General features: G+C 53.3%; 1 protein-coding gene across 1 annotated transcript; it reads right to left on the reverse strand.

The window, feature by feature from the left end:
• Positions 1-2,879: 2,879 nt before the first annotated feature.
• Positions 2,880-26,733, reverse strand: H6PD (hexose-6-phosphate dehydrogenase (glucose 1-dehydrogenase)). The gene is made up of 5 exons (XM_011994195.1): positions 26,711-26,733; positions 21,825-22,461; positions 20,307-20,424; positions 7,037-7,306; positions 2,880-5,852 (listed from the first exon to the last, which is right to left on the reverse strand). Exons 1-5 carry the CDS (start codon positions 26,731-26,733, stop codon positions 4,492-4,494), a joined length of 2,409 nt encoding a protein of 802 aa, XP_011849585.1. The 3' UTR covers positions 2,880-4,491.
• Between the last annotated feature and the right edge of the window lie 649 nt (positions 26,734-27,382).

Here is a 27,382-nt window from a genome sequence, read left to right on the forward strand (position 1 = left end):
AGAGAGGGAATGCGTTCAGTTCAGCCAGCAGAAGTCCAGGGGTAAGTGGTCCCTAGTGGGTCACATGGCCTGTGACATCTGGAGGCTGCCAATCTTCGCCCTCTAGAGTCCCATTTGCAGGGTGGATGGGTGCTAGGGTGTCGTCTGGTCACCGTGGCCACCTAAGCCTCGTCACCACGGGCCTTTCCTGCACCGTGCTCACTCTCACACTGAGATGCTGCCAGGCAGCTTTTGTTTGTGTTTGTTTTTTTAAACCAGTGGAGTAAGTTCTAAGGGAGCCCCATGTGCTTAAGATAAAAATGTAGCTGGGGAAAGCGGGTGCAGAGGCTGCTTCTGTGAGGCTGCATATATCTTACAGGACAAAACGTTTTGTACCTGAAAACCAAATTCTGGGAAACAGCCCTGCAGGTTTCTGGGAAGCTTCTCCCTCCCTGTCGTGAGTTCCACCTGGGCCCTCCGAGGGAACAGGGACAGGAGAAATGCAAGCAAAGCAGACAGGCCCGGAGTAGGGAGCCTGAGCCCTGCGTATTTGGGAATCAAAACCCTCAAGGGAACAGTCGGCCAAATGCCAGGAAGCTTTGATGACTCTGCTAATTTGGGGGCCCAAGAGTAGGGTACAGCATTGTCTGCAGAGAAACAAACAACAGGGAAATTCAATCAGAAGGGCCTATTTTAACTTGCAGTTAGCAGAAAAATGTTCCCCCCGATTTTGACCTAGCAGAAATCTAGCTTCAAGTTCCGTGATTCCTTCCCCTTCCCCTCTACACATGGTAATCATGCTTGCCCTAGAGATGCTGACCGACAAGGTCTCCCAAAGGAGGGGCCCTTCTGCCGTTTACGGGCCCCTGAGTGCACCCGTGGGCTTCCACGCGGATGGAATCACTGGTCCCCACCAGGGAACCTGGACTGTGGTAACTGCTGCCACCGTAGGACCCAAGGGCTCCCAGGCCAGGAAGAGGCAGGCGGCCTGCCTGGGAACACAGGCTGGAACCTGGAACCCTACAGACCTGGGTTCTGAGTGGGCTGCTCCCTGGGATGTTGTCATCATTCTTTCTTCTCTTTTCTTTTTTTTGAGACAGTGTCTCACTCTGTTTTCCAGGCTAGAGTGCAATAGTGTAATCACACCTTACTGCAGCCTCAGCTTCCTGCGCTCTGGTGATCCTCCCACCTCAGCCTCCCATAGTGCTGGGATTACACGCACGAGCCACCGCACCTAGCACAATTTGGTGAATTTTAAGAAGCATTTTTTAAAAATGAAAACTAAAAAATAGAGGATATCTAAAGGCCTAAGGGTTAAGAATTTCTTTATGAAACTTGCTTGGAACACAGTTGTAAACAAATGAACTGATTTATAATAGAAGGCACGTTTCTTGCTGCAGAGCATGGTCTGAAGTTTGAAAGCCACCAGCCTAGAGGGTTCTGAGAACTTCTTCCTAACACAGGGAAAGCGGTGGGCAGGGGCAGAGGCACATGGACATCCCCAGGTTTGGACTTTTCCAACATATTTGCGGAAGGCACTTGATTTTGGAAAGCAGACTTTTGGCATTTCGACCCTCACCCACGCTCCCACACCCACTCCGCACAGATCTGTGATGCATCCAAGGCAGGACTGAGTTAGAACAGGATATCCTAGGCTCCATGGCAGTGACTATTATTCAGAAATGGTGACATCAAGGGCCGGCTTGCCCCTCATCCTTCAGGGATGAAGCAAAGCAGACAGGCCCGGAGTAGGGAGCCTGAGCCCTGCATATTTTGGAATGAAACCGCTCAAGGGAATAGTCTGGCATAGTAGGCCAAATGGTAGGAAGCTTTGATTACTCTGCTAATTTGGGGGCCCAAGAGTAGGGCTACATCCTCAAGGAGGGACCCCACCTCCTTGGGCATGTGGAGGCCCCTTTCTCTCTGGTGTTGCAACCGGAGAGGAGTGGGTTCCTGAAGAACAGATGGGAGAGTGCTGGGGCCAGGCACCCGGGGAGAGAGGAAGGGAATGAAAAGAAATCCGGCCCAGGAGCTGCGCAGGCAGCGGGGCAGTCAGGTGGCGGCAGTACAGTGCAAGGGCTCCCCCACGCGGCCAGCTGTGGAACTTCCACCGCGACCCCCAGCTCTCTCCTGAGCCCGCCCATCACGGGTAGCAGCTCAGATGCTGGGCGCCAGGAGGGTGGCTTCCCGGCTCTGGGCACTGTGGTTCTGTCCTAAGACGGGGGCTCTCTGGGTATAAAAATAGATGTTCTAGCTGGGTGTGGTGGCTCACGCCTGTAATCCCAGCACTTTGGGAGGCTGAGGTGGGTAGACTGCCTGAGTTCAGGAGTTCAAGACCAGCCTGGGCAACATGGTGAAACCCTGTCTACTAAAATACAAAAATTAGGCAGGCGTGGTGGCCGGCGCCTGTAGTACCAGCTACTCGGGAGGCTGAGGCACGAGAATTGCTTGAACCCGGGAGGCAGAGGTTGTAGTGAGCCAAGATCTCGCCACTGTGCTCCAGCCTGGGCGACAGAGAGAGACCGTCTAAAAAAAAGAAAAAGAAAAAAAAAAAGGCGAGATGCTCTGTCTGGCCTGGGTTGTTGGCGGCCAGAGTAAGTAGTCTGAACAAGAGCTCCAGCTTGGGAACCATGTCTCAGACTGGTATTGAAAATGAAAGCCAGGATTCCTTTAAATCCATAGCGTTGAAGCATAAACAGTCCAGAGCAGAGAAACTGACTTCGCCATGCTCCCTCACCCATGAAAGCCCTCTCTGAAAATGCGGTAGAAATTTCGTATCTGCCTGATCCAGAGAGCAAGTGTAAGGTGGGGGAGAAGCCAGACAGAAAAATCGACCTTAACCAAGAGTCCTATCTCCCAGCCTTGAGTTGTGGGATGTTGAACAAACAAAACTACATGTGTCCTGGGAATTTTGCTTTGTGTTGTTTTTTAAAAGAATGTCAGAGCCCTCCTTGGGGGTTTCAGAAAAGCAGGTATGGCTGGCCCATGGCTTCTCAAGATCACAGTCCCCAGCCTATGCTCACCGAGAAGATACCCAATCACTTCCCCAGTCTCAGGTTGAGAGTTAGTGGTGAAGTGAGAGGTGGCAGGAGAGACTGGCACACAGGAAGTCACGGGGGGGTCACCAAGGGGCAGGGAGAGAAGGCCTGGCTGCGGCCCTGTCACCTGCCAAGTGAGCCCCTGAAAAGGCTGTGGGCAGCCCCCTGCCAGAGAGGCCTGGCTCCTGTCTGGTGGGAGCAGAGCCACCTGGATGGCCCAGTGTCACTTGATGCTGCATCTCTCTCCCCGCTAATGAGCTGTCACCTCAGTGGGTGATTTAACTGGATCTTTCCTGGTAAAACAAGAGGGGCTCCTGAGAGCAGAAACATCCACCTGGAAGTCTGCTGAGATTGAGATGACCCTCTTAAATTGGGGCTCCCCGGAATGGCCTGATTATCTGCACCCAGTGTGCTTCATGGAGGAAGGCCAGCAGGACAGAGGAGCCGCGGAGGGCAGGGGTCCTCCCTGAGGAAGCTGGGGGAATGAGACCTCACCTCCCCACGCAGAGCAGGTCACGGACTGAGAAAAGCAGCTCCGAATAGCACTGAGATTTCTGCGGCTGGGCGCAGCAGCTCACACCTGTAATCCCAGCACCCTGGGAGGCTCAGATGGGAGGATCGCTTGAGCCCAGGAGTTTGAGACCAGCCTGGGCAACAGAGCAAGAGCTCATCTCTGCAAATATTTTTTTTAATTAAAAAAAAAAAAAATTTCTGGAACGCTTTTCACAGCCTGGTCTTTGCTGCTGTATTCCTGTTATCAGCCCTCATTCTCCATAAATGAAGTCTGAGAAACAGTAAAGACACAGGGAGGAGCCTGGCATTCCTACCGCACAGCCACGATGGAGGAGAAAGGGATGGCAAGTGGGAGCAGGTGGAGGCAGTGAAGAGGGGGCCAGAAGCTAGATGTGCAGAGGTTCTAGAAGAACGGGCAGATGGGGAAGGAAGGGCTTGAACCCCTCAGGGTCTCAAGACAGTCCCCAGTGCCCCTGCTTTGCACAGGCTAATGTACTCCCCTGGGCGCCTCTGCACCCTTCTGTCTACCAATCATGCTCTGAATGTTCCCCGGGAGCCAGTTCAAGGATCACCTCCCCCAGGAAACCTTCCCTGATTAACCTCAGCCCACCACGTCTCCTCTTGGGAACACCGGAGTTTGGGCGCCATCCCGTGTTGTGCTGGTTGATGTGGATGTGTAACTGCTAGAGGTCTTTTCTTAAGGCTTCTCTCCTGGCCCGGATTTGAAGCTTCTCATGAGCAGATTCCATGTCTTCCTTGTTTCTGAATCTACCCACCACTAGACAGAGCTGCCTGTCAAAGGCGTCGGGACAAGGCCTTGTCCTGCCCTCTGGGGCCTGACTATGGGGCAGCAGGTTCTGGAGAGCCAGGGCACGCTGGGCAGGTGGTGGAGCCGAGAAGGGAGGGAAGACATGGGTGAAGGAAAGCACAGGAGCAGAGTGGGCAAGGGGCACAGGCACCCTCATGCCAGGAAGGCGTCGTAGTCCATGTACCACACCAGTTGGCCAGAGTGCGGCAGGACACCCGAGATGGGCCACTTCTTGGGCTCATAGCCCACCCGGCTCACCAGCGCGGTGATCTCACGCTTCATCCTGCCCATGACTAGGACTGCCACCTTCTTGGCGCGGTTGATGAGAGGCAGGCTAAGGCTCATGCGGCGGTGTGGCTGGGAGGGGCTCGTGGTCAGCACGACCAGCTGCTCGCCGTCCAGGCCAGTGGGCGACTGTGGGAAGAGGGAGGCTGTGTGCCCGTCGGCACCCATGCCCAGCAGCACCAGGTCGAAGCTGCTGTTGGCCACCAGGGCTGAGATCTCCCTGGCGTAGATCTGGGCGCCCTGGTCCTCCTCGGCGCAGAGCCGCTGCTGCAGGTGCACGGGCATGGGGTGGATGTTGTAGTAGGGGACCCGGACGTGCTGCAGCAGGTGGGCCTGCAGGCCCTGGAAGTTGGACTCCGGGTCCGAGAGCGGGACGCAGCGCTCGTCAACCAGCCACAGGTGCGTGTGGGCCCAGGGGAAGCCGTAGTGCGCCGTGGCCAGCTGCTGGAACAGGGCCACGGGGCTCGAGCCCCCTGACAGCGCCAGGTGGAACTGGCCAAAGCGCCGCACGGCCCGCACAGCGGTGGCCTCAATGTCGTTAGCCAGCTTAGAGATCAGCTCCTCGGACCAGGCGGAGACCAGCGGGCTCTCTCGGTACTTGGCCCTGAGGACCTGGAAGTCACTGGGCATTGGGGCCGGCCCTGGCCCTGGCACTAGCTGCTCCGGCTGCTGCTGGGAAAAGAACAACCGGCCACTACTGAACTCAAAGTCCAACAGACGGCCGTTCTCAGCTCCTCCAGGATAGAGGCGTGGGGCCTTATGGGCCAGGCTCTCCAGCAGAGGGGTCCAGAAGCCCCAGGAGGCCAGCAAGTTCTCTGTGGTGATGAAGGAATCCTTCCGGCCATGGAAGATATGGGATAAGAGGACAGAGTGGGCGTCCCGCTCCTGCACGGGGCTATAGGCGTAGTAATCGGACAGAGGGCTGCCGAAAAGGCGGAGCCCAGGTGGGCCCTCCATTTCCTTCCAGCTGGAGGGCAGGGAGGGCCTGAACAGGTTCCTGCTGACCAGCACGGCGGGGCTGCCCAGGTCGCCGTGGCCGATGTGGAAGATGAGCTGCCGAGGCAGGCACTGGCTCTGTGCTGCAGCCCAGTGCTTTTCGCTCTGCACGCAGCAGGCCTGGTTCTTGAACAAGATCCGAGCGTAGCCCACTCTCTCGTCCAAGGCTTTGCCAGACATCAAGATGAAAGGCACGCCCTCCCAGCGAAGATTGTCGATGTGCACGAGAACGGCTGGGGCGAGGGAACAGCAGAGGGTGACTCTCTGGCACAGACCAGGACTCTCCGGCCAGCCCTCTCCTCTCCTCGCTGGGCCCTCTGGGCGTCCCCCTGCCTCAGGGAAGCCCCTCACCTTGCCACGCTCACCCCTCACCTGGCATCTCTTCCATGACCTTCTCTTCCCAGTCCATGCTTGAAAACCGGCCTCTGGGGCTATCTCTACGGCTTTGACACCTGCCTTCCTTGAGGCCCCTCTTAAGAGTTATGGTCCGCCAGCAAAGGAGAACCGGGCTGAGAACATCCAACCTGGAGACTCTAAAGGACGCCCCACAGTGGGGGCAAGTGGGGTGGGGGACCCTGACTCTTAGGTGTGTGAGGGGGCACGGGTCCTACAGAGAAACGTGCTCCCCTCCTGTTTGTGAAGCATTCAGGATGCACCCGACGCAGGGTCAGAGGTGCAGAGGGTGGGGAGACAGGCACCCCAGCAGAGGCCCGTGGGTAGAGTGTTGGCGAGGAGGGGCAAGGCCTGGTGGCAAGAGCCAGGGGCTGACAGTATTCCATGCCCAAGTTCCAAGCCTGGTTCATTTTGACGACTTCACTGAGCCTTACGTTTCCTCACCTATAAAACGGGGCTAATGGCCCCTGCCTCGCAGTTGGTGCGTGAGGCTTGTATGAGAGGCATCTATAAAGCACCTGGCACACGGCGCATGCTCAACAGGCAGCTGTGGCTCTCACTGCCTGGCTGCTACCTGGTGAGGAGCCAGCCCCTCCCAGAAAGCCCTGGGCCTCTGGGAACCTCCCAGAGGACAGCCCCTGGCATGGCACTTGGCCGCTGGAACTGTCTCTAGCTGCGGCCAGGCAAAAGGCGTGCGGCCTCACTGGGGAGGCCCTATGAGGCAGGAACCAGGTCTGTCTGAGCCTCGCACGACAAACCCTTGGGAAGCATCTGGGACTGAACTGGGGCTGATGTGAGGCCGTGGCCATCAGGATGTCCTTTGCCCAGAGAGCACCACCAGCTGGCCTGCTGCTTCAGGCTGGTAGGAGGCCAGGGAGACAGGGGAATGCCATCCTTGCCTCTGAGCACCCTGGGGGAAATCCCACCTCAAGTCCCCTCCACCCCACCCAAGGGCATCTGCTTTGGAAAGCTGCCCCCGGCGAAGTGGGCAGCCCAGTGCCCCATGCCCGGCCCCAGGGCCCACCTGCAAAGGTCGGCGTCAGGCTGTGGAAGCTGTCTGGCTTCTGCAGCTCTCTGCGCACCTGCTCACTGTAAGACTGGTACTGGCCCACGACGGCACTGCCCCTCTGCAGGCCCCGCAGCGCCTGGAAGACCTGAAGCTTGTGCCGCAGCACAGCCTCCGCACTGCTGACATTGAGGGGCAGCTCCATGGCCACGAGGGTGAGGACCTCCGTCAGATGGTTCTGGAGGACGTCGCGAATGACACCGTACTCCTCATAGAAGCTGGTGCGGCCTGGTGGAGGGAGGTGAAGTGCGGAGGATGTAAAGAGAGGCCAGAGCATCCGATTTCCCCAAGGTGCACCAAAACCCCAGCCCGCACTTTTGTCCTGCATCCTCTTCCCCCGGTCCACAGGGCCTATAAAAATAGTGCACACCAAAACCAACCTCACCACGAGAAGGGATGGAGGAAGTCTTGGAGCTACATCTGTCAATGAGAACTATTGTAAGAGAAGGCGACAAATCGGTGAGCCTCTCCAGAAATCCACATGAAGAAAGTTCTATTCCCAGCAAAGGACAGATTGCCTCTGCAGATACTGGCCAGCTCCTCACCCTGCCCTGCCTGGCCACTGCCAGCAGCAGGCTCAGCACTGTGGGGGCTGCGGCACCACGGCGGGGGCTGCGGCACCATGGCGGGGGCTGGGGCCCCAGAGTTTGACTGCCGCTTACTAGCGTGTGATCTTGGGCAAGTTACTTGACTTTTGTTCCTGCGTCCTGCCCTTGGATGAGACTAACAAATGCCGCCTCACTACTGGGCGCACACCTGTGTCAGGCAATGTGCAGGGGAGTGGGAGGGAGGGAATGTGGGAAGAGAAAAGGAAGTAAACAAAATTACAGAGCAGTTGTGACAGAGGGTAATGAAAAGGCCCCTCCGAGACCTGAAGAGCCAGCCTCGCAAAAAGCCAGTGAGAAAGCATCTCAGATGCAGGGACCCTTAGGTGGCAAAACCCTGAGGCAGGAAGGAACTTGGTGTGCTGGGGGCCAGATGGAGGTGAGGAAAGAGTGGGGACAGCGGTGAGGCTGGAGAAGAGTTCAGGGGTCTTGCAGGACAAGGTGAAGAGGCTGGACTTTTTTCTAAGCTCAGTTGTAGGGAGGACACTGGAGGGTTTGAGGCAGGAGAAGATGAGACCTGACCTATACTAGGGATCGACCCCTGGCCTTAGGGGGAGAATGGGTGCAGATGCAGGGAAGGCAAGGAAGAGGCTGCAGAGCTGCCCAGCAGAGACGACCGGGCCTGGACTAATGGGCAGTACAGGAGCTGGAGGGGAGGGAGAGGCACTTCAGAGTCAGGATTGACTGGACCTGCTGACAGATGGGGTGGGTGTGAGCAAAGTGGAGGCCCCAAAGATGAGCCCTGGAAGTGGGGCCTGAGCGGAGGGACGGGCAGTGGAGGCGCTCACAGACATGGGGAGGCGGGAGCAGAGGGGTTTGGTGGAGGGTTTAGGTGTGTTTTGGCTGAAGACTCCTAGGCGCAGATGTCCAGTTGTCAGGTGCACAGGGTAACTGTGAGGATAAAAGCGAAGGACACCTGGAGAACACGGAGCAACACGCCCAGCGTAACAACAACATAACAACACTGACGTAACAACAGTAACGTAACACCACCAGTGTAACAACAAAACCAGCATAACAGCAGTGCAGCAACACCAGCATAACAACAACATAACACCAACACAACAACATAACACAACACTGGCGTAACAACAACATAACACCACCAGACTAACAGCAGCAACGTAACAACACCGGTGTAACAACATAACACCAGCGCAACAACAACAACAAAACAACACCGGCATAGCAACAACATACCACCGTAACATAACAACACTGGTGTAATAACAATGTAACACCACTGTAACAATAGCAACATAACACCAGTGTAACAACAACATAACAACACCGGCCTAACAACAGCAACATAACACCACTGGCATAACAGCAATGTAACACTGGCATAACAACATAACAACACTGGTATGACAATGACGTAACACCAGCGTAACAACAACATAACACCGGCATAACATTAGCAACATAACACTGGCGTAACAACAACGTAACAACCCTGGCGTAACAATACCGGTATAACAACGTAACAACATGGGCATAACAGCAATGTAACAACACTGGCGTAACACCACCAACATAACAACACCGGTGTAACAACTGCAACGTCACACCAGCGTTAACAATACTGATGTAACACCACCACCATAACAACACTGGCATAACAACACTGGTGTAACAACAGCAACATAACAACAGTGGTGTCACACCAACATAACACCACCACCATAACATCAACGCTGACAACAGCCCCAGCCCGCACTGGGCCCGCGCCGCTCCTCCCCATACTCACAAAGACCCTGCACACAGGCACCATGATCACTCCTGCTCCACGAGTGAGGAAGGAGACAGGTGACCAGGCTGGTGGGGCAGAAGCAGGCACTGCTTAACCACGAGCTCTACGCCACTCCCTCCTCCAAGGCTCAACCCCGGTGGGCACTGATTATCAGTGACTCAAATATACAGGACAGTCCCAGAGCTCAGGGTTCCAACGCACACCACCTCGCAGGAGAGTTCCAACACCCGAGTCTCCTCACAACCTCACCTCCAGAGACAGCCTGGCCTCATGACACGAGGAGCCATCGTTTCTCAAAGGCTTCTGCATGCAGGACCCCTAACCTGGGATTCGTTTGTTCACCCAGCAAACTCCCACTCATCCTTAAGGGCTCGGCTTCTAGGAGCTTTGGCCTACCCCTTCTGAGGAGCCCTGTCTTTTCCTAGCCCAGCTGACTATAATTCAGGTCTGTTTCTCTTTCTTCCCCTCTACAAGGAAGGCTCCATCTGAGTTGCTTCCCCGCTATAAGGGAGGCTCCATCTGAGTGGTAGCTCCCTCTGCTGCATCCCTAGCCCCTAACACAGCACTACGTTCAGACGGTGGACAGCAGAGAAAATGAAGATCCACACATCATCACGGACAAACCTCCAAAACCTAATGTGGTGAGAAAGCAACATGATTACTTTGATAAAATAAAAATTAATTTGAAAATAGGATATAGGCCAGGCGGAGGGGCTCATGCTAGTAATCCCAGCACTTTGGGAGGCCAAGGCCTGAGGATCACTTGAGCCCAGAGTCCAGGAGTTTAAGACCATCTTGGGCAACAAAGTGAGACCCTGTTTCTACAAAAAATTTAAAAAAAAAAAGTGAACCAAGTGTGGTCCCAACTATTTGGGAGGCTGTGGTGGGAGGATTGCTTGAGCCCAGAAGGTCAAGGCTGCAGTGAGCTGTGATCAGGCCACTGCACTCCATCTGGACAACACAGAGTGAGACCCTGTCTCAAAAAAAAAAAAAAAAAAAAAGAAAGAAAAAGAAAAGAAAACAGGATATAAAGTGACCAAAATAAACAGAACTTCAATCAATGAAAAACGTAATTGGAAATGAGAAATCCAGTAGACGGGCCTTACAGATGAGGAACAGCTGTACAGAGTCAGCTAGCAGAAGACAGAGCTGAAACAATCCTCCCAAACGCTGGACACAGAGACAAAAAGATCCACGCTCGGACACATACAGGACGACTCTTGTTCAAAATTATACAACAGCTTGTTTAGGGAACGAGGTGTGCATGGAAACATAAGGAGAAGTGAGGGGATAATCTATCTGCAACTCGGAAGCGTAAGATGAGGAAATAGGTCAGAATGTGGGGAGGGACACGCAGGAGAATCAAATTCTTTTTTAAAAACGGTGGTAGGTGGATTGGTGTTTGTTATACCATAGTTCTGTATCTCTTCCATGCATTCTGTAAACTTCAGTTTTACCTAGGACCTAGTTAACATTTAATTCAAACAGACAAAAAGCAGCGGATTCTAAGTTCAGGCCTGCTGAGCTCAGCATGCTCCCTGCCAGCAGCCACTCTGGGTCCACGGCGCCAATCCTGAGCACCTGCCCTGACCGGGTTGTTGGTGTGCATTCTCGGGTCAACTAGACAGCAAGCATGCCCAGGTCACGGCTGGGGGAACAACCTGCCCTGAAGCCAGCCCGATATGCCATTTCTGACAGCAGCACCAGTCCTGGGGGCAAGAAATGAAGCCGGCAGCCACTCGTAGGAAGGCACCCTGTCCCCGGCCATAGCAACCGGAAGCTAGAGGGTGCAGCTCCATCCAGGGATACCAAACCCTGAAATGAACAGGAAGTCCAGCCCAACTGTGCCAACCAAAATGCCAAGAGTGGTCCCCACTGGGAAAACAATGGCTGAAGTCCCCCAGCTCTGTAGTGTTATGGCCTTCAAAGTTCTTGTGCTATTCTTGAGAAGACATTCAGAAAAAGAGAATACTGATGACAGCAATGTCTGTGGATCAGTCCATTTATCCTCAGAATAACAACCTATAAGGAGGCCCTTCTATTTCCCCTATTTTAAAATATAAGGAACCTGAAGTTCAGAGAGGTTGATAACTTACCCAAGGTCACACACAGCTGGTGAAGAGGTAAAAATGAGATTCAAACCCAGGCAGTTGGCCCCAGAGCCTGCAAAAGATTTCCCTTTTAATTACCTACTACTCAACCCTACAACAGAATGGTGTGAAGTTAAGTGGCGTGGGCACCACTGGCCTTTATGAGCCAGAGCACAATGAAGAAGCCGGCTGAGCTTCTGGAAGGAAGGGTCTAGGGCAAACGTCAGAGATTCCAATGCCTACCGGAGCCGGCAAAAGCGAAGAGGATGGAGTAAGGCTGGTGTCCCTCACAGGGACAGTTAAGTACCTCAGCTGCATTCAGGTGGTGCCTCACAGGAGTATGGGCCCAGGGTGACCAAACCTTCCAATTCTCCTTTTTGGGAGAATGTAAAAAGACAATTCTTCCCTTCCCCTGTAATAGTAGAACAGGAAAATTAGGAACATCTTATATTTGAAAGGGACCTAAGGCCTGGCACAGTGGCTTATGCCTGTAATCCCAGCATTTTGGGAGGCTGAGTCGGCCAGATCTCCTGAGTCCAGGAGTTCAAGACCAGCCTAGGCAACATGGCAAAACCCCATCTCTACAAAAAATACAAAAATTAGCCGGGCATGGTGGCATACATCTGTGGTCCCAGCTACTTGGGAGGCTGAGGTGTGAGGATCACTTAAGCCTAGGAGGTCGAGGCTGCAGTGAGCTATGATTGCACCACTGCACTCCAGCCAGGGCAACAGATCAAGACCCTGTCTCCAAAAATAATAAATAAATAAATAAATAAATAAATAAATAAATAAGAGTTCTTGGCCTCAAACAGTTAAACAGAGTCATGATCCAGCAACCCTACTCCTGGGTTTACACTCAAGGGAAATAAAAATGCAAGTCCACACAAAAGCTTGTACATGAATGCTCATTGCAGCATTATTCATAATTGCCAAAAAGTAGAGACAACCCAAATGTCCACCAACTGGTGACTGGATAAATTATGGTATACCTATACAATAAGATAATATTCAGCAGTAGAAAGGAACAAAGTGCTGGTACCTGCTAGAACATGGATGAACTCTGAACACAGGATGCTGAGTGACAGAAACCACACACCGTATGATCCTATATGTACGAAATATGCAGAACAGACAACCCCACAGAGAATGCAGTTCCGTGGTTGCCAGGAGCTGGGGGGAGGGGGAAGTTAGGGGATGACAACTAAGGGGTACAGAGTTTCCTTTCCCGTGATGAACATGTTCCAAAATTGATTGTGGTACTGACACACAACTCTGTGAATACACTAAAGCCCACTGGCCTGTCCACCTTAACTGAGTAAAGTGTAGCAGGATTTGTGAGTTATGGCTCAATAAAACTTTTGTAAAAAGGTTTTAGAATAGGGAAGCAGAACCACGAAAGAGGTACTTAAGGCAGATGAAGCTGTCTGCGACCCGCAAGACGAACAGGATGGGACTGGTGGTAGCGCAATCAACGAGGCAGCCTTCGCTGCAATCAAAGGAAGTAACAAAGGTGGGAGGGAACAAAGTCACAGTAAACTGCAAAGAAGTCATTATAGACGAATACAAACTACTTGGTGGCTGGCTGGATCTGTGAATGGTGGTGCACAGCTGTGATCTGGAGTGTGGTCTCTGGAGTCAGGCTGCTCCAGTATTTTATTTTATTTTATTTTATTTGAGATGGAGCCTCCCTCTGTTACCCAGGCTGGAGTGCAGTGGCGCGATCTTGGTTCACTGCCACCTTCGCCTCCCGGGTTCAAGCAATTCTCCTGCCTCAGCCTCCCGAGTAGCTGGGATTATAGGCACCTGCTACCACACCTGGCTAACTTTTGTATTTTTAGTGGAGATGGGGTTTCACCATGTTGGCCAGGCCAGTCTTGAACTCCTGACCTCAGGTGATCCACCTGTCTCGGCCTCCCAAAGTGCTGGGATTACAGGTGTGAGCCACCATGCCCAGTCGGCCCTGGTTTAAATACGGGCTCTACCATCTTTCAGGCCTGTGATCTCCAGTAACTGACATCACCTCACGTGTGAACAAGCAACAATCCCCGCGCCTCCCTTGCAGGCCTTCTGGGGGCCTTCAGGAGTGAATAACCACACAGGGCTTTGAACAGTGGGTAGCACATAGGAAACACTGATAAATATGGGTTGGAATTTTTCTTATGACAGATGCTGTAAGAGAAGGGCTACCGGCCTGGTCACTCAGAGAGCACTGTTACCATCTGAAATAAAGAGGTTAGAAAAAGTAGTTGGTATTTCATGAGAAAAATGCAGTGGTGGTTTTCATTCTAAATCTGCTGCATCTGAAGTGATGGTGCAGCTCCCCGTGGAGCTCTCTAAAAGGCGGCTGGAGGCATAAACTAGGGCCTGGGGAGACAACAGACACTGGAGAGAAACTGGATTTCATCAAACCTGAAATGCCATCAGTGGTGGAGGCATCGCTGTTTTATAACCCCTAAGAAAGAAAAGGGTTTCCAGTTCCACTGTGTCAACCCGTTAAGGATAAACCCAACTTCAGAGACGTCCAAATATGAAAAATATGTGTCTTTTGATCAATGAATTACAGATTTATATGTCAACAACATAGTTAAAGTTTTAAAAACAGATGAATTTTTGATGAAGGGAACACAACAGAGTCCCTAAAAGCCCTGTTATCTGCTTACTATTCATTAATGTAGCAAATCCCTAAGCGGCCCCTTTCCTATTTTTATCCTCTCTCAATTCTCAGACAGAATGCATTCCACGGGTTTACTACCTGCTGGGTAAAAGAGAGCTTCCTTTATTCCTTAATTTCAAGCTTCAGGGGGTGCGCCTGTGTTTAACACGGCCTGTAGATTTATGGACTTTGCTCCTCTCCTGGTTGGCTCTGTCTTTTCAGAGTTTAATGCAGTGACCGGGACCGTGGCCTGGCACCTCCCCGGGAAGAGGCCATGCAGCTGAGTGCAAGGACAGGAGGTGAGGGGCTGGCCCTCCTGCTGATGCTGATCTTTTCTTAGTTACTGCCAGTTATTGTGGACTGATTTCTCCTAAAAATGATCTATATTGGCTCCTAGTATCTTTTCCTGGGTTGAAAGTTGAGGGTTGAAACCCATCAGTATATGAAAAGGATAGAGAAAAGCACAACCAGGGTGGATATTGGGAAGAAAGACTCCCTGTAAACTTGGCTCCTGCCTGTGCACATCCAGAGCTCGTCCAAGGTCAGAGGATGACAAAGTAGGGGGGCCATGACTGCGCCCGCCGGCCCTGCTGCTCAGTCTCGTAACAGAGAGCAACAGCTGGAAAGCACTTCTTCCCCTTGGCCCAGTCGTTCCACTGCAGAAGCATATACTTACAGGGAAGATGTTTCTTTAAAATGCTCATAAATGTTCTCGAATTAGTAGTTGCATAACTTTGTAAATATACTGAAAACCACTTAATTTTATATTTAAAAAGCGTAAATTTTGTGGTATGTGCATTGTATCTCAATTTTTAAAAAAGTTCATAAAGTAACATCTAAGATAGAAGCCAGGGGAGGCAGGGCACTCCTGTAGTCTCAGCTACTTGGGAGGTTAAAGCAAGAGAGGATCACTTGAGATCAGGCGTTTAAGAGCAGCCTGGGCAACATAACAAGACTCCATCTCTAAGATTATAATAATAAAATGGCAAAACACCAGAAACAACCAAAAAGCTTAATAAAAGAGTTTATAACACACATTCTGTAGTATGAACAGAACTGAACAGAAATACAAGTATTAAAAGGTATATACTGTGCAGACTACTAATACATAGAGATTTAAATACATATACAACTGTGTGTGTATATGTGAGAGAGAAATATGACATAAAGAATGGACATAAAAGAGTATGACAGATCAATTTACAGGATTTATATAATAATCCAATATAAGTCATGTGGAACTCAGACACACTGCCGCTGCCTCTCCTTGCAAACTTGGAAGAAGAACAACACTTCCATTTGTAGCGTATTTCCGTGTGCATTATCTGATTTAATCCTTAAAACTACCCGAGAGAGAGGTACGGGGGCTATCAGCATTGTATAGAGGTGTACTGAAGGTCACAGCCTTCAGAACCAGGACCAGAAACCCCCTCCTCATTGCTTCCACATTGTGGGAAATCCAGGTTTCCCCAACAAAAATAGATTAAAAAAAAAAAAAAGACAAACAACTAAGAGCCAGCTGCAATCCCTATCAACACCTTCTGGGATTACTAAAAATAAAAAGAGGTGAGGGCCAAGGAGAGCGCAGTGTGCTGGCTGGTGCTCTCTCTGGACAGGAGATCCAGCAGCTGCCCTGGACTCACCTCACAGACAGCTCTGCAGATGGGGCGAGAAGGGGAACTGGCCCTGCTGAGCGAGCTCCTGGCCCCTTCTGGCACACCAGGATGGAAGGCGGGACAGCTGGTGTGTGCCTGGAAGGACCCTGGCTGCCCTGGTCCCTCAGTGAGAGGCACTGAACGGTCACTCCAGCCCTCAGAGGTGGGGCAAGCATCAGGCTCCTTTCCCCATGTCACGACAGGGACCCTCCCAGCAGTGACATCCTCAGGAAGTCTCCCTCCTTCTTTCTAACAACAACAACAGGCCTTCTACACAGAGAGGAAACTAGGGCAGCAGTGAGACTGGCCCTGAGTGCGTTCCAGCAGGGAGGCCAACTGCTGAAGGCCTGGCCAGCTTGGGAGGCTGTGGAGCTCAGTGGCTAGAGGCTTGGGCTCTGAGGTGCCCGAGACCTCGGTTCCAATTCCAGCACTCCCGACAGAAAAGGCAGCCGGACCCAGACAGCTGAACATAGCCCATTAATCACATGGGCCCACCTGTCTGCAGAGCCCTCCCGATGCCATGATGAGGGCCAGCCAGGGTCATCTCTGGGATGAAGGAAGCTCAGTGACTCTCCTTCTATGGCCCATGCTGCTTCAGAGACCCCAGCCAGGGTACCCTGGGTGGCTGTGCCTCTCAGGGGCTCACAGACTGGGACACACAGGAGAAGCACCCCAGGTCAGGCTGAGGGGAGCTGGGTACCAGATCCCTGCTTCCTTTCCTCCTCCCCACCCCCTCCGGCCTGTGCAGTAGCCTTGACTCTGCAGCAAACTCCTCTGGGCCAGAGGCTGCAGCAAGAAAAAAAAAAAAAAAGCACTCACCCAGCATGGAGGACGGCGGGGAGGGAGCCGGGGAAGCCGGCTTCCACCCACTTAGATGTGTGCGATACGGATGGGGGAAGACATCCAAACGACCTTGCAGCTCAGAAGTCCCTTTCCTGGGGCCTGCGGCAGCTCTGGACCAGGAATGCTCCATTTCCCAGGCCTGGCTTGCAGCCTCCTCCCTTCCCAGCACTCAGGGTGCTGGCTTGGGTTACGCAGGTGCCACTCCTGCCTAGGAGTCAGCTAGGGTTGCACCACTGCGGGGGTGGAGGGCAGCTGGGATCCACCGGAATCCTTGGCAGGGGCAGAGCACAGGGTGGGGAGTGGGGGAGAATGGCCTGTGGTGTGTGTGGGGTGGGGAGCTGGGGAGAATGGCCTGCTGTGCACTTTGCCCCTCTGCTTAGCAGTCAGACCGCGGGGCTCTGAATCCTGCCTTGGAAACGTTCTGCCCACGCTGAGCCCCACTGCAGCGGCGCTCGCCTGCCGAGTCCACCAAGCTCCAGTAGAAGGCAGCATTTCCTCCGGCCTGTTTCCTGTCCTCACCCGGGGCAGCAGTGGCAGCCTAGGCCCTGCTGTGCTGGGCACAGGGCTCCTGGCCATGCTGGGGTGTGCTGCAGGTCTGTGGTGCCTGTCCCCTCTCGCCAGCCTGAACTACCGACGGGGGCCCCCTGAGGGACTGGCTCCAAAGCAGGACCCAGAGAAGACAGCACAGAGCAGTGCTTGGGCCAGCAGGGCGGTACCAGGCCACCTTCTTGGGATGTAGAAAGAATGTGTCCTCTGGCACGCGGGCACACAAAACTGAGAGAGACAGCAAGCAAGCTCATTCTGTTGCCAAAGCACCCCGTGTCCAAGGCCCACTTGCTGGGGGGCTGGGCACAGCAGCAGGCCGTCCCTCCCTGCTATGAGTTAGGCAGGGCCTGCCAGTAAATGGCAGGTAAACAAGCCAATGAGTGAGGCCCAAACCCCAGGACGGCTGCAGTCCTGCTGGCCACTTCTGACAAGAAGCATGGACTAAACGATCCCCACTCTGGCCTCAGCACAACAGGCTGCAAGCCTCCAGGACTAGTGGATCCCCCACTGCCTGTCCTGCGCTGAGGCTCCCTTTGCCCCTGGGCTGAAGGTGCAGGGCCCAGTTGAACTAAAGGCCTTGGACTCTGAAGCTTAGGAGCAGCGGACCCTCCCCCAGAGCACCACATGGCAGGCAAGGCTGGACCTCCTTTAGTCCCCGCAGCTGTGACAACAGGGCTCCAAGTGGCTCTCCCTCCTGGACCTTGAGGACAGCCAGCCTAGGCTGTTGTCTTGCTGTTCAAACTCAACATCCTCAGACTGTCTCGGCAAACAGACCCGCCCAGAGCTCCGCCTGTCTTTCTTTCATATCTTCCATGTTTCTTTCTCCAAAATCCAAAAGTACCTTTGCTAGGATAATCAGGCCTGCAAGCTGCCTGGTCCCTGGCTCCACAGGACCCACACAGAACCCACAAATGGACACTACATACCAAGAAGGAAACGGTGGGAGGGTTGGAAGAACTAAGAGGCAACAGCACCAACAGGTAACGCCAGACATCATGGCTCTTCCCCAGCCCAGGGCGGGGACAGGAAGGAGTTGCCAGAAAGGGGAGAGGAGAGGAATCCTGGTCTCCCAGCCTTGCTGGGGATGGGGCCAAGTCCAGGTAGAGAAGGGCAGGCTCCAGCCCACTGGCTGCAGCAGGGGCAGGGTCCCTCCCATTCTGCTCCAGGCTTTCTGCACCAGGTGCAGCTCACTTCTCTGAAGATGAAGCAGGGATAGGCCCAGCACACGTGCCTGCTGGGATATCAGGCACAGACAGGCATGGGGGGAAACCCATGACAGGCGCCCTGTTGAGGACTGGGAGGGAAACTTGGAAGGGCTGGAGGACGATTCCCTGTGACCCACTGCAGGGGGCAGGGCCTCTTTTCTGCTGTGGGTTCTGGAGTAGAGAAAGCCAGTGCCTTCTCGAGCCCAGCAATGTCCTTCAAGGCCTGGCTCGGGAAGTCCTGCCTGGAATCCCACCCACCCCCCACATTGTCCCCCAACCACGCTACCTGCCTGCAACACCCGTCACCCATTTTGTTTCCTTTTTCAAAGACAGGGGCTCGCTATGCCGCCCAGGCTGGTGTCCAACACCTGAGCTCAAATGATCCTCCTGCCTCTGTCCCCGAGTTTCTGGGACTACGGGTGTGCCACGGCGCCCGGCTGCATTTTGGAGTTTGTCCCGCCAGCCAGTGTGATGAGATCATCACCCTCACAGCACCCGTGAATCGGGGCAGTATGAGGCAGCCATATCTGAGAGGCTGAGTTTTCACTGTGGCACCTCAGCCCCGCAGAGAGCTTCTGGCACTAAATACACATTCGGAGAGGAATGCAGAAACAGCTGAAGAGAGGAACCAAGGTGGGGGAAGAAAAAGAGAAAATGGCCCAGAGAAAGAGCAAGGTAGACAGAAAAAGAGGAGAATCCTCCTGGCCCATCCCTGGGTCCAGGGCTCGGGCCCTGCCCTGTGGCGGGCACGCACTGCGGGGGCTGGGGGGGGAGGGCAGTGGCCTCGGGTGCTCCCGCTGCAGCTGCAGAAAGCGGCTGTGGGGATGAGCTGGCCACTGACGCAGCGCTGGCAGCACAGGGCGGCGGCGCCAGGCCTGAGTGCTGGGGCCAGACTATTGCCCCCAGGATCAGGCTCCACCACCTTCTACTGTGGGGCTGTGGGCTCGCCACCATCTTCATCTGTAAGGAGGCTAATAACAGCGCGCACCTCACCCGGCGGCTGGGGGACTGGGGACACGGTCAACTTTAGCTGTTATCATTACTGGGCAAGAGCCAGTGCTTTCCATCTTCACGGTCAATGCTCCAAAACTTTGCTACCATCACAGAATGCCAGGTCCCAAAGGGACCTTAGCTGTCCTCATTGACAGGACATGCTCATCTCACAGCTGCAGGGAGTGACATGCTGAAGCCACCCAGCTGAAGGCAGAGGTGGGCCTGACGCAGGGCCCCCCACCTCCCGGGTGTTTACTCAGCGTGTCTGAGGTGTGTGGCAGGTGCCGGAGAGGCGGTGTCCTCCTGGAGCCTACAGGCTGGCAGGAGGGACAGGGTGGAAAAGGACGAGGCAAGGGTAACACCATGCAGGGCAGGGGAGGGAGGCGTGTGGCGCCGTGCGGGTGAGGGGAGTGGGTCTGCAGGGCTCAGAAAGGCTTCCTGGAGGGCCATGGAGCTGAGATCTAACAAGCGACAGAGGGGTCAGGAGGTGAGGGGGACACGACAGGGAGTACCCCAGGCAGGGGGTGCCACGGCTGCAAGCACCACGGTTGGAGAAGCCCTCACGCAGCTCCCATGGTCTCTACACACTCAAAAACTCAGGGGGATCTCAGGGGGACTCCAGCCTCTACCGCGTGCCAGTGGTTTCCTGCCTCTGTGCCACGTCTACTTCTCTGGACGATACACTCCCCATGGGCAGCAATGGCTACTTGGGCTTTGCCAGCTGGCACCCTGGGGTTTAGCCCGGTCCAGAGCTAGGCACATGGCAGGCTCGAAGGGAGACCACAGGCCCACAGAAAACCTCCCTCTGAGAAGCGCCCCACGCCTCACCGCAGACAGTGGGCAGGCAGAGGCTGGGGAACCGAGCGCGCCGGGCCAATCACACACCTTCGGCATCCACGGTCTCTTTCATGATGATCTCCACCCGCTCCACGTGGTGCCGGTTCCAGAGGCTGTCCAAAGCCTTGCGGTTCTGGTCTCGGAAAGGCAGGATCTGTGCCACGGCCTGTCAGGAGGAAGACTGGGCATGCTGCAGGTTCCTCTCGTGATGAAGGAGGAACCCTGACTCCTGGGAAGGGCTCCGACCTCTCTATTCCCTGCTCAGAGCAGAAGATGCCCTCCGAGCAGCAGTTCTGGACTTCAGGATCTCACAGGCCAGTAAAGGTTCCAAAAACTTGCAAGTGACCTCCAAAGGGTTACCAGATTTGTATTTTGCCAAGAAAAGAAATAGTTAAAATTACCTATCTTCTATTACAATTTTTAATAAAATAAAGACAGGTTTAACACCAAAAATGTAGCAAGAAAAGCTTCGAATTGAGCACATTCAGTATTTCTTCTCATCTTACTAGAAACAAGTGAAAATCTCCCCAGGACTGGCCCAGTTCTGAGGACCACTACTTAGGAATCCTACTATGGGCAACTCCAGGCAGGGTGGGATGGAAAGCCATGTCTCTGTCCTCAGCAACTACCTATGCCCGCCAGCACCATGTACCAGAACACAGGGCTGCTGCGCTCTCTGCCGGGGTTCCTGGGACAGGATGTGCCCAAGGGCCTCCAAGGCATTTTGAGTGAACTGGTCAACGCACATGTGTCACCCAGGAGGTTACCCCATGCCCCTGCCCAGGGCTTAGAGTCCTACTACTCCCTGGTTTAAGCTCTTGTTGCCAACCTTCTGGCTCAAAACACAACTTAGGAAGAAAAAGATTTTGAAAAAAGGTAGATGGGGCAGGGTGCCCTGTAATCACACCTGTAATCCTAGCACTTTGGGAGGCCGAAGCGAGCGGATCACTTGAGGTCAGGATTTCGAGACCAGCCTGGCCAATATGGTGAAACCCCATTTCTACTAAAAATACAAAGAATTAGCCGGGCCTGGTGATGCGTGCCTGTAATCTTAGCTACTTGGGAGGCTGAGGCGGGAGAATTGCTGGAACCCAGGAGGCGGAGGTTGCAGTGAGCCGAGATCGTGCCACTGCATCCAGCCTGGGGACAGAGCAGACTCTGTCTTAAAAAAAAAAAAAAAAGGTGGATGGGTGCGGAAGAAAGCTCGTTCTAATTCCCACAGCACACCCAACAGGAAGCCAGGTCCAGACACCAGAGTTGCTGGGCCGCCTCCACAGAGGATGCAGGGCAACCGTGAGAAGCCAGAGCCCAGACTGGGAAACAAAGAGAATGGGGGCTTTGTAGAGGACAAAAGAGGCCAGATACATGGACAAGGACCCAACAGTCCTGCCCTGCTGCTGTCTTTCTTTTACCCCCTCGCCTCCTGCCTACCCTCAAGGAGACCACGGGAGCTCTGAGTTCACAATGCCCTGGGGCCTAGCTCCACAATGAGTAAGTGGCCTTGTTGCTGGGGTCTACCAGCATCCAACTCACCCTAGCCCTGGCAGGCTCCACGCTGATGCTCACCTGCTTGCCCAAGTAATGGTCCACCCGGTACATTTCCTCCTCCTGGAAAAAGCTCCCGAGTTCTGTGGCCAGCTGCTGAGCTGAGAAGTGGTCATGGCCAAAGGGTTTCTCAAGGACAACCCGCAGCCAGGCGCCCGGGCCTGGCCGGCAGCTGCTGTTGATGTTGCGGGCAATGTCTGCATAGGCGAAGGGTGGCACCGAGAAGTAGAAGATCCTGCCAGCCTCCCGGAGGCCTGCGTGCTGGAGCTGTGCCTCGATGTCCTTGTTCAGGGCCTGATAGTCCTCGGCCGTCTTCAGTTGGCGGTACCGGCTCAGCTGCAGGAACTGATCCTTTTCCTCTGCACAGTGACTTGGTGCCATGTCCTTGGGGCAGGAGAGGGATTCCAGGGTCTTGGCCATGAGCTCTTGGCCCTGCTTGGGGGCTGTCAGAGCAGCTCCATGGAAGCTAAAACTGTGGCCCCTCCCCGCTTCATCCAGGTACAGCTGGAACAGTCCCTGCCATAAGTACTTCTTAGCCAGGTCCCCAGTGGCTCCCAGCAGGATTATGGAGACATGTTCCTGGAGCTCCTGGGCCTGCAGGCAGCCCAGAAGGGCCACGCACATCACCACTATGAGCATCTTCCACATGCCTGGCTGCCTGGGGTGCACAGAGAGACAGACGAGGAACAAGGAAGGATCAGACATGGTTCAGGTGGCTATGATGTGGAAACAAACATTTCCTGCCTGGCAAGAAACCACCACGTGTTTCTTGAGAAAACGTTATAGGCCCACAGCTTGTCCCTCCCTCGTGGCGGCCTGGTTTCTGTTCCAGGAAGCCAGTGGGTAGGGAGCCTGCCCTGCAGACAGGGACTCTGCCTGGGAAAGTTAGAGACCACTTGCTAGAGATGAACCACTTTGCTGCCGGGAGCATAGGAAAGTGGCAAAGGCCACCAGGAAGGGCAGCAGGCCTGGGAGTAGAGCTGTCCATTTTATGACCAAGGCCAGTCTCTTCCAGGAGCACAGGTCACCTGGACGAACAGGGCAGCCCCAGCCTAGGTATACTGGCAGGTCCTCAGGCGACAGCTGGAACAGTGAGAGGGTAGGACCACCTCCTCTCGCCTCTCACCTGCCTCTTCTCCATGTCTACTGGGCTCCAACTACAAAATGATGACTAATAATTGGGATGGCATAGTGACAGGAAACATGGACTCCAGACCAACTGCCCAAGTCTGAATCCCAGCTCAACCCCTTAGTAACTGCACAATTATTTAACCTGGCTGCACCTCAGTTTTCTCACCTGAAATGGAGGTAATAGTGGTACCTACACCACAGAGTTGTGATAAGAATAAAAGGAGTTCGTGCTTGTAATGAGCTTAGGCCAGTGCCTACCACCTATGAAGCACTGAGTGGCAGGTGTCATCCTGGAAGAGCGATACCAGCAAACGCTTAGTGCTGGCACTAAGTACTCATATGCATTAGAGCTCAATGAATCCAGACAAGAACCCTGGAAAGAACCACATGGGGTGGGTTCTGTTATAGTTCTCCCATTCTGCAAATGGTAAAGCTGAGGCTCAGGTCAATGAAGGTCCCAGAGTAAGAAAGCAGGGGAGCTGGGACTGACTGTGCAGTCACTGCATGACACACCCAATGACCTCTCCACCATCGCTATACAGAGGGGACCAAATCTGCCTCCTGACCCTGACTTCGACCCCCTCCTCCCACCGTCCCCTCTGCCTCTTCCTCATCGCTCTCGAGATCCATCTCCAAGAGGGTCCTAGTGAGTGACCAACCCAAGGTGAGGACCCAACAACAGTGTCTGAGCCAGAGTCTATAGGACACACGACGCGTCCATCACTGGAGCTTTAACTAGAGGATCGGGGCCACACAAGTGACTCCCCAGCCTTCCTCTCCAACTCTCCCTGTATCTGCCCTCACCCCTAAATACACACACGGACCACAGGACCATTCTGCTTTTTCCTCCTGCTTTCCAGTCCCTGTCCTTGGCCCTTCAAGCATTTTTTCCTCAACTGGCAATCGCCCGTCTAGAGAGAAGGAGAAGCTGCAAGGTCAGTGCAGGAGAGGGCGAGTGAGAAATCTGAAGCCCAGAGAACAGCCTGGAGAAGGAGGAGCCGCCAGCTGGCAGGCTGTGCTTCAGAGCTGCTGATCGGATCCGGGTAGCCAGGGCTCTGGACGTGCCTGGTACAAAGGGAGGAGCTAAGCCCCCAGAGTGCTGGCATGGGCAGGTGGGGGAGCCCCAAGGGCCAGCACCTCTGTCCCCACCCCAGAAGACTGCGGACAGCTGTGATGGATGGCCACCTGGCCTGAACTGACTCCTGGCCCTCTATTTAATCCTGTTCTGACTCTGAGATTTGAGTCCCTCCCTAATGAGTCCTGTTCTGGGTCCCCGGTTCTCAGGTTGGCCTCCCTTATCTGTTATGTTCCCAGCACTTCTTTAAACAAATCCTAGATACTGGGTATTACAACATGATTGTTTACTCTGTGTTTGCAAAACGACTAGAGAACAACTCTTTCCTAAACGGGTGTGGGTGGTATGTGTGGATATTTGTTTTATTATATGTTTTTTAACCTTTACAGTGTTTCTCCAACTTTAATGAGCATTTGAATTTCCTGGGGATCTTTTTAAAAGGAGATTCTGATGCAGAAGGAAGGGGACCTGAAGTGCTCACAGCTGGTCCAAGAGCACACTTCGAGCAGCAAGACTCTGGAATACTGAGCAGTGAGTACCAGAGTAACGATTCTCATCAAAGGAGGGCATCAGAACAAACACGCGTGCCTCGCCTCCTGCTGCCTTTCTCAAGACAAAGACATTCTGATCCAGAAGGCGTAGGGTAGGTCCTAACACAGGTGTTTCGAAACAGTCTCAAATGGTTTCATGTGCCCATCCCCTTGTAAAAACTGGTTGTTCCTGAGTCCAATAATAATACCTGTGTTAACCAAGTAGTCAGCGTGTGCCAGGTGACTTAAACGCACCGTTCCAGTCGTTCCTCACAACAGTCTTGCGGAGGGGGTTCTGTGAGGAGTCATTCTACAGACAAGGAAACTGGAAGGTGAAGGAAACTGTCAAGCCACAAAGCCTGGGGCCTCAGTCACGATGCTAAACAGCTTCTTTAGTCAAGCAGAAGAACGAGGCATTTGGGTGCAAGGACCTGGGCTCAGGACCACTGCCTAGCTTCGTGGTCTAATTAAGTCAGCTAATTAGGCCAGGCACAGTGGCTCACGCCTATTATCCCAGCACTTTGGGAGGCCGAGGCAGGAGGATCACTTGAGCCCAGGACTTCCAGACCAGCCTGGGCAACATAGCCAGACCCCCACTTCTACAAAAAATATTTTAAAATTAGCTGGGTGTGGTGGCACCTGTCTGTAGCCTCAGCTACTCAGGAGGCTGAGGACTGCTTGAGCCTGAGAGGTCCAGGCTGCAGTGAGCCATGATTGCACCACTGCACTCCAGCCTGGTGATAGAGAGAGACCCTGTCTCAAAAAAAAAAAATTAAATTAAATAAATAATTAAATAAATCGGCTAATTAAATCAGGGAGACGCCCTCCACCTTTCCATAAGGGCAGGTAGGTATTTAGAGCCTTAGCACACACATTTCCTCATCCATAAAACAGGGCAAATACCATCACCCAAGGCAGGGGGTGGGGGGCGGGGGCAGTGAAGACTGAGATGATACATGTGACAAAAATGCTATACAAATGTTAATTAATTAATTAAATGCAAAGTTCCTCCTGGCCCCCAAGGGTGGTATAATACCATTGCTCTCAGGAAAAGGATTGTGAACCTCCCCCCTCTCCTGGGGCTACAGAGCCAGGCCCTGCAGCCAGCACTGGAGATCAAACCCTGGTTCCTAACTCAACACTCCCGACTAGTCTGGAAGCAGCAGGAGGAAGGCTGGCTTGGTCATCCTCCCTGCTGTCCTGACAGGGATATAAGCAGGCCCAGAGAAGTCCAGTTAAGTCAAAGTCAGGAACAGAGGGACCCCAGCCTCTGGAGCAGAGGCACCCACAGCTCTAACACATCTCCTGGGCTCCACGCCTCCTCCTTATGCTGCAAGGCCCTGCCTCAGAAGGTGTTCCTCTGAAGCACTTCTCCCCTCTGCCTCCTTGCCTGCTCTGAGAGGAATGGCCTATGAAATAAATCTTCTGAAATTACATACTTGAAGTTAGTCAAAGAGCATGCAAGTAGCCTTCCAAAGGCTTATCCAACTATGAATCCCTTCTTTTCAAAAACTGAACAAATCAGTGAGAAAATCTTTAGTGAGAAGTTTGAGCAGCTCTAAGAGGAGGGGGCATCAGACTGGGAACTGGACTGTGCGGTGGCTCTTGTCTAGGCCCTGCCTCTAAACAACCGCATAACCTTGAACAAGTCATTTAGCCTGGCTGGGCCTCAGTTTCCTCAACTAGGAAATGGGAGGGTGAGACAAAGGATCTGTGTGATCTTTTAGTGTCCCTAAGTCCTGTTTTCCGAGGAAAGGAGATCCGCACCCTATTATCTGGGAACTGCCCTCCACTTTTCTATAAGGCAAATGACTGCTTCAAGCCTTGACCTCTGCAGCCAGGCAAGGAAACAGAACTAAAATATGAAGCCAAGAGCTGAGAACTGTGCGTCATTCAGCAGTTAAGACAAAAACTCTTGAAGCTGTAACTTACGTGTGTGGAGGATGCAATTTCATTTACAATTCTTATTTAAGATACTTGCCAGAAATACACTCACTACGAAACAAAGTGCTGTGGGGGCATCCTGTAGGGAGGTGGAAAAGACCTTCTTCTGATGGCTCATCTTAGAGCCAGGGCCGACTGTGGGCACATGAACCCAGTCCTGGGCATCCTTCACTGTCTCCAACTCTACTCCTGAGAGGCTCCTACCAGTCATCCTGGGAGAGACTTACCAGTTAAAAGGCTCTGCTAACATCCCAGAAGGTGAGAGCACTGGCTTGGCCAGCCAGGGGGTTTGGATCAGAATCCAGGTTCCGGCCTTTGTTCTCACCCAAGCGGAAGAGGCATGCAGCTGTCCCCAACCAGACCCAGCACAGACAGACCCAGCCTGTGCTGAAGCTCCAGCCGCAGAGCGTTTTCTGGTAAACCACAGGAGGAAGCAGTTCTAATCCTCTTATGCCCAGCCGACAAGGGGTGGGAGAGAGGAGCTGGGAGGTAAAGGTCAATGTCTGCTGCTGCCCTGTTCCCTTTCCCGGCTTTTGACGTTACCTTCTGTGCGCCAGGCAGGAGGAAGGGAAATTTTCTTCAAATCATGACCCATGAGTTTGGAATTTTTTAAAAAGAACATGTGGGAGTAAAACAAAAGTTCAAACTAAAGATCATTTGAAACTAAAGCACACGGCGATGTGCGTAGTCTTTTTACAATAGCCAACCCAAGGTTTTTGGGTTTTTTTTGTTTGCTTGTTTTCTTTTTTGCACTCTTCCTGTTCTGGTCCATTTATGCTGAACCCATCAATGCAGATAAAAATCAAGCCTGCTATCAATGACCTCTGATCTGCATTCACTGCCCTCGTGGCCAGAATGGGGACAAAAGCTTCCATATCGGGCTCTGGGGTCCTTGTTCC

Source organism: Mandrillus leucophaeus, unplaced genomic scaffold (genome assembly GCF_000951045.1).
Source record: "Mandrillus leucophaeus isolate KB7577 unplaced genomic scaffold, Mleu.le_1.0 Scaffold446, whole genome shotgun sequence".
Taxonomy (NCBI): Eukaryota; Metazoa; Chordata; class Mammalia; order Primates; family Cercopithecidae; genus Mandrillus; species Mandrillus leucophaeus.

Bases quoted from the DNA above. Each gene is read 5' to 3' on its own strand.
- H6PD (XM_011994195.1), bottom strand. From the start codon at position 26,733: ATGTTAGCAGAGCCTTTTAACTG. The intron at 22,462-26,710 runs GTAAGTCTCTCC...TGTGCACCCCAG, and splicing joins TTAGCAGAGCCTTTTAACTG to GCAGCCAGGCATGTGGAAGA. The intron at 5,853-7,036 runs GTGGGCCCTGGG...CCCTCGCCCCAG, and splicing joins CCTGACGCCGACCTTTGCAG to CCGTTCTCGTGCACATCGAC.